General features: G+C 45.9%; 1 protein-coding gene across 1 annotated transcript in view; it reads left to right on the top strand.

Annotated features, from left to right (window-relative positions):
- COLEC10 (collectin subfamily member 10) overlaps positions 1-8,064 on the top strand; it is a 35,336-nt gene extending 27,272 nt beyond the window's left edge. Inside the window, exons 4-6 of the mRNA XM_084847980.1 lie at positions 1,408-1,461; positions 3,577-3,672; positions 6,659-8,064. Of these exons, the coding sequence (XP_084704106.1) occupies positions 1,408-1,461; positions 3,577-3,672; positions 6,659-7,050 (542 nt within the window). The 3' untranslated portion in view covers positions 7,051-8,064. The remainder of the gene's footprint in view (positions 1-1,407; positions 1,462-3,576; positions 3,673-6,658) is intronic.
- Positions 8,065-12,140: the final 4,076 nt, after the last annotated feature.

Raw genomic sequence — 12,140 nt, 5'->3', positions numbered from 1 at the left:
CCTTTAAATGGAGAATGGCAACTTTCAGGTCAGCAGAGAGTGTCCTGGGGGGACTGAAACATTATTACTTTTTTTTGAAGTAATACCGCAGATGTGGTTTATAATGATGTTTGGCCCTTTACTGTTTTCAAAACCCACAAAAGCTGTTTGGCCAGAAAGTATAGCAAGAGACAAAGCAATTGGAGGCAATTGTGATTCTCTGATACTACCATCAACTCTCCTATAAACTATTCTCTGTCTCTAGTGTTTGCTGCTCATCCAAGCAGGAAGGGAGTACCAGGGCCCCATCTATATGGCACCGCTGTGACCCCTCACCCCGTTGCAACTGCGCAGCTGTGCGGCTTCGAATCACCATGCCCTGCGATACACTTGGGATGTATTACTTGCTTCCCTAAGAGACTCGCCGTGCCCTCTTTTTTGTCATTATACTGAAATGCACAGCTGTGCAGTCCCAGGGGTGTGGGTTGCAACACTTCAGTGGCTGTTTTATATTCGAGGGGCTCTGCTGTGTCCTTCTGACCTTTTTTAAGTAAAAATTGGGTGTTTTGTGCTCCATTTCCACACCATCAGTTTGTCAGTTCCCCCCAGCCTGAGAGTCTCGCAATGGTTCGCACTCACAAGCATGAGCGCTATGTGCCTAGCCAGCGCTCCAAAATGGTGTCCGGAGTTATGCTGTTCCTCCCCCAAGACCCTTCCCAGCCCTTGGGTACTGAGTCCAAAAGCAACCGTTGTGAAGATACAAAGCTGCAAAAATGTGCATAAGTGTGAGTAAATATGAAAACGCCCCTCTGTGCCTCTGTAACTGCGCAGCTGCAAAGGGATGCGGGAGCAAAGGGGCATCACAGAGTGACGCAGGCACTACTCACGCCTAAAACACACCCAGTGTAAGATGCGAAGTCAGTTCGGGGAAGGAACAGATGGCCCGCAACCATGAGGGAACCCGCAGCAAACCCCCAAAATCACAGTAAAATGACTCCTTGGAACTCCGCTTTTTCCGGGCGAAAACCATGGATGGCTGCAAAGTTGTGACTACGTCATCTATCATGAGGGACCTCGACTCGCACTCACCCCAGAGTAAAAGCCTGGTGTAGATGGGGCCCAGGCTCCATCCAGCCACAGACCTTTAATGGGTCAGCTATTAAAGCTTGCAGTATGTGTTTGCCAAAAGAAAAGCTTGACAGAGCAGCCCTATGCACGTTTACTCAGAAATAAGTCCCACTGTGTTCATTGCAACTTACCCCCGTGTAAGTGTTCGTAGGGTTGCAGTGTTTAATTTGGCACATCTGCTCGTGCAGCCCTGTCCATCTCTCAAAATCCGCTCAGTTAGTGTTACTCAATAAAGCAACTATGTTTACCTGTGTGTGGGCCTCCTGATGTAGGAACATGTCTATTTTCTCCTTTATTCAGGTGACAAAGGATTGAAGGGTTTATCTGGTGTATCTGGAGGAAAGGGCAAAGCAGGTACAATGTTTGCTTTCCTTTATATTTCCTAACAATTGCTCTCTGTTGGATCAGAGATGGCCTCAGACCACTGTGCTGTTGAGGCAGTAGTTCCAAGGGAAAGGGAGGAGGAAAAGCTCTCGCATAATGTAACTCGACTTCATCCTTTCCCAAGATGGTACCCTCCAAATATGTTGGACTACAATCCCATGATCCCCAACCAGAACAGCCATAGGCCATGCTCAATGGGAATGATGGGAGTTGTAATCTGACACATTTAAAGGGGACCAGTTTGGGGGAAGTTGGTTCAATCCGTTTTCCTTTCCATGGCTGAGAATTAGAAAGTGATCAGAAACATAGGTTGCAGGTGTTCTTGTTTTCTAATTTTTACCTGACCTAAGGAGAACTCAAGGCCAGTTCACAAAGTTGCAGGAAGCTCTTGTCAGCCCAGCTCAAATATGTGCACAGTAAATTGGTCCAGCAAATCAATGCTCAGAATCTGCAACACACAGAAATCCCTATACATGGCCATGATGAGCTGTGTATATTTGTAATGATAGTATACCAGTAGGCCCAAACTGCAGCACAGCAGACATTCGATAGAAAAAAACAGACACAAGACAGTCTTGCTAGCAAAAGGCCTTCAGTATCTAAAACTCTAGCATAAAGAGAGTAACAGTGGACAAATATTGTCCTGTAAAAATTCCTGTCTCCCCTTTTACCTCCACTCGCCCCAGCCAACAGGGCAGCATTGGCAAGCAGATTTTGGGACAGAATTGCAGCTTGTGAATAAGCAAAGAAACTTCCTACATTTTCCTCCATACCAGCTTGCCTATTCTCCCAGTCCACAAGAAAAGAAGTTATTTTTATCCTGCCTACTCCCACAATGGTTTGAGACAGCTTGTATGAAATGCACTGTAAGGGTGCAATCCTATGGGGATAGTTGGCACCCTCCAAACTCGGAGGTGACTGACTAGCCAATGCAGGGCGGGTGGAGCGTGGAGGGGATCTTCGCCTCTGCACTCCGGCCACGTTGCATTTGCAGCTAGATGGCCGATTTCGGCTGTCTAGCTGGGACACCTCAGAGTGGGCAGGGGAGGCTGGACGGCACATAGGAAGCATCATAATGGTGCTTCCGCAACCCCCTCCCCTCCCCGCCCCCAGGAATGCCCCCTTTTTGGCCGCTCCACACTGCTCTTCCAAGCACAGAACCAGGGATGAACCACGCCTGCTATGAGGCAGCGGGGGAGCAGGAGGGGAGTTGGTTTTCTGAGAACCGACCTCAGAGTGCCGGCTCTGGGCTCGGTTCCTGGAAAACAGAAAATCCTATGGCTGTCTAGACACTGTCTAGCAGCCATAGGACTGCACCCTAAAATGACTGTAAAACCTCTAAACACAGCACACACTAACACAATGCAAAGGTCACAGCAGACATAAACATGCTTATGACAAAACAGTGAGCATTGGCAAATCCCACTGGGCCACTGCTGGAGCCAGACAAATGTTGACATCCCTAAAATGCTGATGTTTTTCAAGTCTAGGGCCTGGTTCTAGGCGTCAAGGGTAGGCATGTTTGGGCACCTGCTGAGGGCCCACACCCCAACAGGGGCCCACGGACAAGGAGTTTCTCCTCCTGGAGTTGCTCCTCCTCTTCACCATGGCAACCTGCTTGTTCACCTGCCTCTTGCTTCGGCCCAGACAATGGTGGTGGTGAGGAGGAGGAGCAGGAGATGCCATTATTTACTTGCTCACTGGCTCTCTGCCTGTCAAAGAAGTGGTAGAGATGATGAGGAAGAGGAGGCGCAATAGGAGCTGGTGCCAATGGCAGTGAGAGGGTAGACTCACTGAGGGAGGGGTCCTTGAAGGCTGTCTTGCCCATGGGCCTTCAAAAAGCTGGATCCGGTACTGCCTGGTTCGGATGTAATAGTGAACCATGGTTTCCTGGTTTAATTACTTTAGCGTTGTATGCTGCAAAAGGTAGCTATGATTCCATGAATTGTGTTAAGCATTTGACCACATGTGACTCTACTGATGGGTCCTTCTTGACTTTTACGAATGAATGAATGTATTTTGAATGGCTATTTGTGCCTACCCACCTTGATAGCCTATGTTGCTGATATACCTATATTGAGCTAGGTGCCGTCTGTGACTGTGGAAAATATCGCAAAGTTGTCGGACAACTGGATATTAACATCGCTCGACTCAAGAGTTCCATTCAGTTTGTAAAAAATGGTACGTTTCATATCCAACATTCTAAAATGGTCATTTGTTTCTTCGTGCTTCTGTGTTTAGCTTCTGTCCCAACAGGCAATACAAATGGAGCAGCAGGCAGCAGACCTAGTTTGGGGGAAATTAGCATTTCTAATATCTGGGAAGCAATGGCGCCATTCCCCTCAGAGGACTGGTAGGGTCTCTTACGGAGTAATGTGTTCAGTTTTGGATGCCACACTACCATTCAAAAATGCAAGCTGACAAGTTGGGAAGAAAGGTTCCTAAGACAATGGTGAGGGTGCTAAATGGAAGGGGAAAGGGAATTGTATGAGGAAAAGTTCAAGGAGCTGAATTAGGATGGCCATTTGTCCTACTTTATAGAGGACAGTCCTCTATTGGAAGGGCTGCCCAGTTCAAAATAAAGAACCATAAGAAGGGAGAGCAGCAGGGGCCTTGAAGTTGCCCATCCACACTTAGCACCTGGGCAGAAGACTGAGTAAGGCACACAAGTCACCGGACCTCAGTCTTCCCTACTCTAGTGAACTATTGTATTCAGCGGAGGCTGGAGGCTGTGATTTCGCTGGGGCTGTGATTCCATTCTGGGTTTCAGTCAGAACCAGCCAGAACTCTAAAGGAGCTATCCAAGGTGCTGAATCCTGGATTCAGCATCTTGGATAGCTCCTTTAGAGTTCTGGCTGGTTCTGACTGAAACCCAGAATGGAATCACTGCCCCACTGAACTTGGAGCCACCCGCCTCTACTGATTGTATTTCTATTTAAGTCACAGTAATTATCTCTAAATTTGCATTTATACGTATATATTAGCATATGCAAATTTTATGCACTTCTGTATCATCTTTTGTCCTCTTTTTTGTTATGCATTTCCTCTTTTTTGGTGATGCATACATGGCCATTGTAAGCTGAATATATCTAAGGTAAGAGAAAAGAAAATGAGAATGGATAGGCTATTGGTGTTCGAATATCTGAGAGCAACATGTTACAGGTTGCACGCTGGTACAGATATCTGAGCAAGTGCATGTGAACAGGGCCCCGATCCTCCTTTATTTGCTGATCTTCTTTATTTTAAAGGGGAAAACTGAAATTTGTATACACGCACATTCATGATGCATGACTGACACAATACATCCACGTTTTGTACTCGGATGTCTGCACCAGGATACAAAATTAATTGCCATAAAGGGACGTCAGAAAGAAGAAGAGCAATCATTGTTCACTCTTGAGGATAAGAAGGATTGGGTGTCAGCTACCTAGAGGTAGCTAATATGGGTTAAACTATTACAAAGAACTCCCTCACTGTAAGAATGGTTCATTGTGGAAAAAGATGCTTCGGAAGTTCAAGGTTCTCTTTCTTTGCAGACAAAAGAAGAAAAATATTCTATTCAAGGCTTGTGAGGGGGTTTCCAGCCACGATGTAGCAGAATTCTACTAGTAGCCATTGATAGCCCTCCCCTCCAGGAATTTGTCTAACCCTGTTTTAAGGTCATCCAAATTGGTGGCCATCACTATGTCTTGTGGTAGCGAATTCCATAGTTTAACAATGCCCAGATATTAGAAATGCTAATTTTACGGGGGTTGGACTCGATGGCCTTGTAGGCCCCTTCCAACCCTACTATACTATTCTATTCCATGAATTCAGGGGTCAAGAGGACACCAGCAAAAATTGCCAACATATAGGGCATTGTAATCTGTGACTGACCACACCTACCCATGCTCAAGTACCCTACCATTGAAACTATTACAATGTTGCATGTACATGGGGCTGCCTCCAATGGTTCACAAACAGCAGTTGGTCTAGTATAGGGACACATGTTTATTAACTGGGACTGGGGATTTTGACCACATTGTGCTTGTGCTGTGGTGGTTCATGGTCTGTTTCCAGGCAGGTTCTAATATTTAAAGCCCTAAATGTCTTGGGACCAGGTTACCTGAAAGACCACCTTCTTCCATGTGTATCTACTCATACCTTAAGATCTTCTTTAGAGGCCCTGCTCCAAGTACCCTCAGCTAATTAAGTGATCCAAGTAACCACCAGAAGCCCTTTTGGATAGTGGCAACCCGATTATAAAACAGCCTTCCCTGAAAGGCTCACCTGGCAACATCTTTATGCAGAAAAGGGCAACTAAAATGATCAAGAGGCTGGAGCAACTCCCCTGTGAGCGAAGATTACAACAGCTGGGATAGTTTAGCTTGTTGGGAAAAAGGTGAGTAAAGGGAGACATGATAGAGGTGTACAAAATTATGCATGGTGTGGAGAATGTGGATAGGGAGACATTTTTTTCCCTCGTGATACTAGAACCTGGGGTCATCCTATGAAGCTGATTGGTGGGAGATTAAGGACAGATAAAATGAAGCCCTGCTCCACACAGCGCATTGTTAAACTATGGAATTCGCTACCACAAGACATAGTGATGGCCACCAATTTGGATGACCTTAAAACAGGGTTAGACAAATTCCTGGAGGAGAGGGCTATCAATGGCTACTAGTCCTGATGGCTATGTGCTACCTCCAGTATCAGTGGCAGTATGCCCATGTACACCAGTTGCTGGGGAACATGGGTGGGAGGGTGCTCTTGTGGGTTTCCCGTGGGCAACTGGTTGGCCACAGTATGAACAGAATGCTGGACTAGATGGACCTTGGTCTGATCTAGCAGGTCTGTTCTTACATTCTTTTCCAGCACCATGTGAAGACCTTTTATTCACTCGGCTCTTTTAAATAGCTTGTTTAAGCCTGGGCCTCTCAGTTTAAAATTCTAATTTTATTGTATTCTATTTTTACTTTTAATCATTTTTCCTGTATTTGTTTGTGAGAGTCCCACAGAACGTTTGTTATGGGGCAGCTATATAAATACATCAATTAATTAATTAATTAATTAATATCCAGTGGTCTTTCATGTTTCTCATGAGCATGTTTCTTGAATTAAGGAGAGTATAGTGGACATCCTGAAAGGGCTATTTTTAAAAGGGCTTTCTCTCTCTCTCTTTGCCAAGTATTAGCAGGAATCAGGGAAACAGAAGAGAAATACTATTACATTGTGCAGGAAGAAAAGAGCTACAAGGATGCCCTCACTGACTGTAGGATTCGAGACGGGATCCTTGCAATGCCCAAGGATGAGGCTGCCAATGCAGTGATCTCTGACTACGTCTCCCAGAGTGGCCTCTACCGAGTTTTTATTGGGTTAAGCGACATGGAGAAGGAGGGCCAGTTCGTGTACGCCGACCATACGCCATTGCAGGACTACAGCAACTGGAAGGAAGGAGAGCCGCAGGACCCCTCAGGGCATGAAGACTGTGTGGAAATGCTCAGCACTGGGAAATGGAATGATACAGAGTGCAACCTTACAATGTACTTTGTCTGCGAGTTCCCAAAGAAGAGAAAGTAAGGCGCCAGGGAGGGCATCCAGATGGTTCACCACAAGATCACTTTTGGTAAGCCAGCTAAAGAGTTAAGAGGAACTAGGAGAAGAACTTGCTTCCAATGCAAGGACATCACTATCCCAGCGGGGTGTACCTCCGAAGAGAAGTTTTGGTCGCTCAGCTTAAAGTGGAGACTTGCAACTCCGGCTAGGCCTTTGCTTCACGTCTGCGTTGCCTTCAAACTGAGCAGCCAACAACAATCTGGCACCCTCCAGATGCATCTGAGGGCAACTCTAAACAGTCTCAGCCAGCATGCTGGCTGGGGATGATGGGGATTGTGGCCCACCACATTTGGAGGCCTCCGGGTTGGGGAAGGCAAAAACATCTTCGCTATTATCTCCCCTCCCTCTGCCCTTACACATGCGTCCTGCACTCTGCACAAGTGCATCTGCAATACATACCGGCCTGGTTACAGTCGACCACTTGCAAATGGTGGAGAGATCGCCCGCTCCCATATGGACCTGCCCAAACACTGCGGACATCTTCAGAGACCACATCGTGCAGATGCTCACCCAGCAATGACCAGGAGGAGAGATTTCTCTGCAGCAGAGGCCAGGCTCTGGAATAGCTTTCCTTCAGATACGAGACATGAGCTGACAAGGATACAGTTCTGTTGCATGCTGAAGACCTTGGCATTTGGGGGCTTGTAACTTTTGAAGACGGAATCCTATCCATGTTTAGACAGGAAAAGTTCCTGCAACTCCCAGCATGGCTAGCTGGGGCTTCTTCTCTAAACATGCACAGGATGGCATCCTAAGTTGTTCTTCAGCATTGTAGATGCTGGAGAATCTTGGATTTTATTATATTTGTATATTGTATTGGGAAATGTTACACTTGTTATTCTTATGTCTTGTAGACCACCTGGAAATGGCAGGTGGTATATAAATACTGAAAAGAAATAAATACATAAATAGATATATGGGATGAAAGCATGAGAGCCAAAGCCATGAGAGAATAAAGAAAGGGAGCCTTCAGCATGGACGGATGTCATTCTCTGGCAGCGATCCTCGGAATACTTACAGTCTAGTCCTGAGCAGGTTTACTTGGAGGTATGTTGCCCTGAATTCAGTGGTGGCTGATGCTCGCTAGGGTGGAAGGCAAGGCATGGCAAATGCTCAAAACTCAACTGAAATTGCCAGAGGAGAAGATCGTGTGTGGCCCTCGGCAGCTGCACACCGAGCATTGGAGTAAATGTACCTCATTGTGGGGGGATCTCTCTGCCACAAGTGAGTGGGCGTGGGGGGGTCACTGCCCCATTGGCCCCAAATGTAGAGCCACCTCTGACTGAATGCCATAGGGCTCAGTCTTAGTCTACTCATGCGGAAGAATGTGGTGGCAGAAGGAACTGCATCCCCTCAGATGGCAAGTGGGGGTAACAATTATGAATGCCCCCCCATCTAAAAAAAAAATAAAGCTTCCAGCAAATACCAAACCAGCACTGCAGACAAAGGGGAGTTTGACATGGGGAGCATTCGAAATTGGTATTGCCCACCACACCAGCAGCCTGAAGTGGCACAGTTCATTCTACCACTTCATCTCCAGCCTTACTTCCCAATATAAATCCACCCTTACTTCCCAGTATGTTGAAGATTGCAGTCTTCTCTAAAGCAGTAGTCAGGTGGTCTGATAAACTTCCATGAGATGTCAGTGAGACTGTTCCTAGGGCTCCAACTCCCATAGAACGTACTCTGTATTGTCCTGCTACCTCACAGAACCGTTGTGAGGGTAGAACACAACAAATGCTGTAATACGTGCCGCAACATCTTGCATTCTAAAATGATACACTGTAGTAATACTATTGGATAGCATTGGGACTTCTCCTTACAACCAACTAAAGCTTGCAATAAACCCTTCCCCAACCTGGTGCCCTCCAGATGTGTTGGACCGCAAATCTCATAATTACTAGCCAGCGTGGCCAGGGATGATGGGAGCTGTAGTCCAAGACATCTGGAAGGCGCCAGGTTGGGGAAGGCTGAGCAATGGCCCAACTCCAGCCCCACTTCCTTGTTCCAAAACAGAAGGGAAATGGGTTAATTTCCTGCTCTGCTCTGTGGGGCCTCTTTCCAAGAGCTATTTATTTTGTCGCAGTGGGGAGTAAAATGAGCAGAGGAACTTGAATCACAGGTTAGTTTGGGAGACACAACTTTAGTCACCAGCTGCCGAGGATGGGTGGCATCGTTCAGCCAAATTAGTGCCATTGGCAGAGGTGTTGAAAGAGATGATAGGAGTGGCCCCATGGCTTAGAGCCATTTTATTAACAACAATAACAATAACAAAAAGGCCAAGATTTGTCCAAGTCTAGTTGGCCTTTCATCAGAAAGACCCCACTATGGAACACCAGAAAGCAAAGTGGGGGGGGGAGAGAAGAGAAAAACGAAGACATCCTCTGTTGTATACTAAGGGCTTCTTCACATGGAGCATTTATCCTGCTATTCAGATTGCTCACTCGTGGAAGTTTGCGGGCCCTTTAGATGATGTCATGAACCTCCAAGGCGTCTCCTGCACTAAATGACCTTTATTCCGTTTTTAAATAGATCAGAGATACTGAGCTATCAAATTACCCTGCTTGAGTTCTGCTTGAGTACCTTCCGTGAAAAAGGAAAAGCCGCAAGAAGAGGAGCTGGATCAATGAAACATATGGAAGACTCAGATAAGGGTGAGAATGAGGGGAAAGGGGGGGGGGGGAGGAAGGAAGCATATGTAAAGGGAGTCCATTGTGATCCTGCATTTAAAACAGAAGCTGAAAGCCCCATTGTAAATGTGGGATTTTAGGCTGGTGTAGAGATGCTCTAAGTCTGCTGTAAACATCTCTTGCAACCAGATCAGATGAAACACAGCAGTAGGTCACTGAGTTCAGTAGAGCTCACCCGCAAGTAAGTTTAGGGTGGCCTCTAAAAAATAGGTCAAGCATAATAAAAAAAGAGAAGATATCAAGTTGCATGAAGTATGCATATGCTGATCAATAAGTATAATGGAAATTTAGAAAGAATTACTATAACTTAAATATAAATGCAATATATCTCACCGTAATGGAGAAGACTGTGACCATGTGACCTGTGTGCCCGCCTTCTCATTCTGCTATCATTCACTTATTACATTTCTATACTGCCCAATAGCTAAAGCTTTCTGGGTAGTTTACAAAGATTAAAAGTGTTAACTGTCCAGGTGGTAACTGCGGATGACCAACTTCAAGGTCCCTGTGCTCGTTGACTTGGACTGGGCAGCCTTCAAATAGAGCATGCCTTGAAATAGAGGACTATTCTCTGTAAAGTAGGGCACACGGCCACCTGAATATAAGATTGCATCCTTAGGCTACTTTCACCGGCCATATAACCATCTGTTACCATGTGTGCTCCTCTTAGATACATGTACAAACTTGTGCCCATTCTACAAGACACGCATTCACTAAAAAAAAAGGGGGGGAACCTTCCTGCATTGGTAAAAAGACATCTGTGGCAAAGGAGGCAACCTCAAACAAAACACACACACACTTCAGAGAATGCACATGTATTGATTACAAACAAATTTAAAATGTACGTCTAGATTTGGGGAAATTCACTTGGTAGAACAATTGCAATTCAAATTCGAGTACAATGAACCCTAACACCTTCATGAGAACTGTTATTTCTTGGGGAAATTAGCTGAGCTCTCAAAGCAGGTGAGCCACTGAAATGGACTGACTGTTCAGGAGGAAGGGTTTGTTGGGGTGAGAGGTTTCCAGGAGGAGATAGGGAGATTGAAGGCATCTCTGCATGAGCAATTTATTCCACGCTTGTGATTGGCCACTCACGGAACTTTGCAGGTCCTTTACATGACGTCATCAACCTCCAGGACATCTCCCGCACTTTTCACCATTTATCCCGCTTTCAAAAAGATCGGAGATAATTTGGAATTTTAGAAAAACGCAGGATATCACCAGTGTGTAATGCTGCTGTAGTGCTATAAGTCAGCCACTAGATGGCACTGTTTCATTGAAACTAGAGAAAGCCCTGGTAAGGCTGCTGAGAAAGGGTGTTTTCAGTTCCATGTCACGTGTTCATCGTCTAAAGGAGCCCATCCTAATCGCGCCTTGGAAACGGAAGCAGAAAGCCCTGGTAAGGCTGCAGAATTTTTCCATAATGTTGAGAAGCCCTGAGAGAGTCCCTAACGCTCTTGGGAAGGAAAAAGAAAGGGTTGGGGGGGGGTATAAGGTGGCAGAGAGGAGGAAGGAGCTAAAGGAGGATTTGTCCTGCTGCACAGCAATGCGATCAGGTTCTCTTCCCAAGCGCACTCACCGTAGGAAGAAGCAGTGGGGAGGGCTATCCAAAGCTCAGTCACTTTTCTTTCTGGTGCTTTGTGCACTTCCTCTTGTTCCCTCTTCTAGAAAAGTATTGTGCAGAAGGGGCTCAAACCACGTTGCATAGGAAAACAACTTCTCTAGGAGAATTTGTCTTGGTGGCATGGCCTGGAAGAAGAAATAAGGGGAACAAGTTCAAAGGAAAACAGGATCTTCAGAAATGGCCGAGGCTCCGACCAAATTCAGTTAAAAAGAAAGAGCCAATCAGCACATACATACAATAGAACAGGGGTTGCAGGCTGAATTTGTAGAAATCCCTCTGAAGATAGGCAGGGAGTTTCAAGATACTTTCCCCTGGGCAGAAGCCCTTTCCTGAAGACTGAAGCATCGGGGTGCACTGAAACTGATCCCAGGCAGCAACAGCAAAAATGTGTCTTTGTAAAATAAGACTTGAGAAGGACCGATGCCCATGGCCAGGCACAGACCAAAACCGCCAGACCAGTGCTAAACTGGCTGAGCTTAAACTGAGGAGAAACTGAGAGCTTTTCTACAGGAGGCATTTATTGTGCGCTTGTCATTCTCTACTCACAGTTGTTTGCAGATTCTTTAGACAATGATGTAACCCTCCTTCTGTGTCTAAAGCTCACTTTTGGCTAATTTTTTTAGAACAGGGAACATGTGGTATTATTTGTGAAAGCAAAAGAAAATGCTTTTTCCACTTGTATAATTGCACTCTTCCACTATACCACAGTGCCACCTAGAGGTTATGTAGCAGAAAAG

Source organism: Heloderma suspectum, chromosome 4 (genome assembly GCF_057233095.1).
Source record: "Heloderma suspectum isolate Gila_16-S chromosome 4, 16-S_ref, whole genome shotgun sequence".
Classification (NCBI taxonomy): Eukaryota; Metazoa; Chordata; class Lepidosauria; order Squamata; family Helodermatidae; genus Heloderma; species Heloderma suspectum.
The sequence above is the reverse complement of the archived record's forward strand: the minus strand, read 5'-3'. Positions and strand labels throughout refer to the sequence as shown.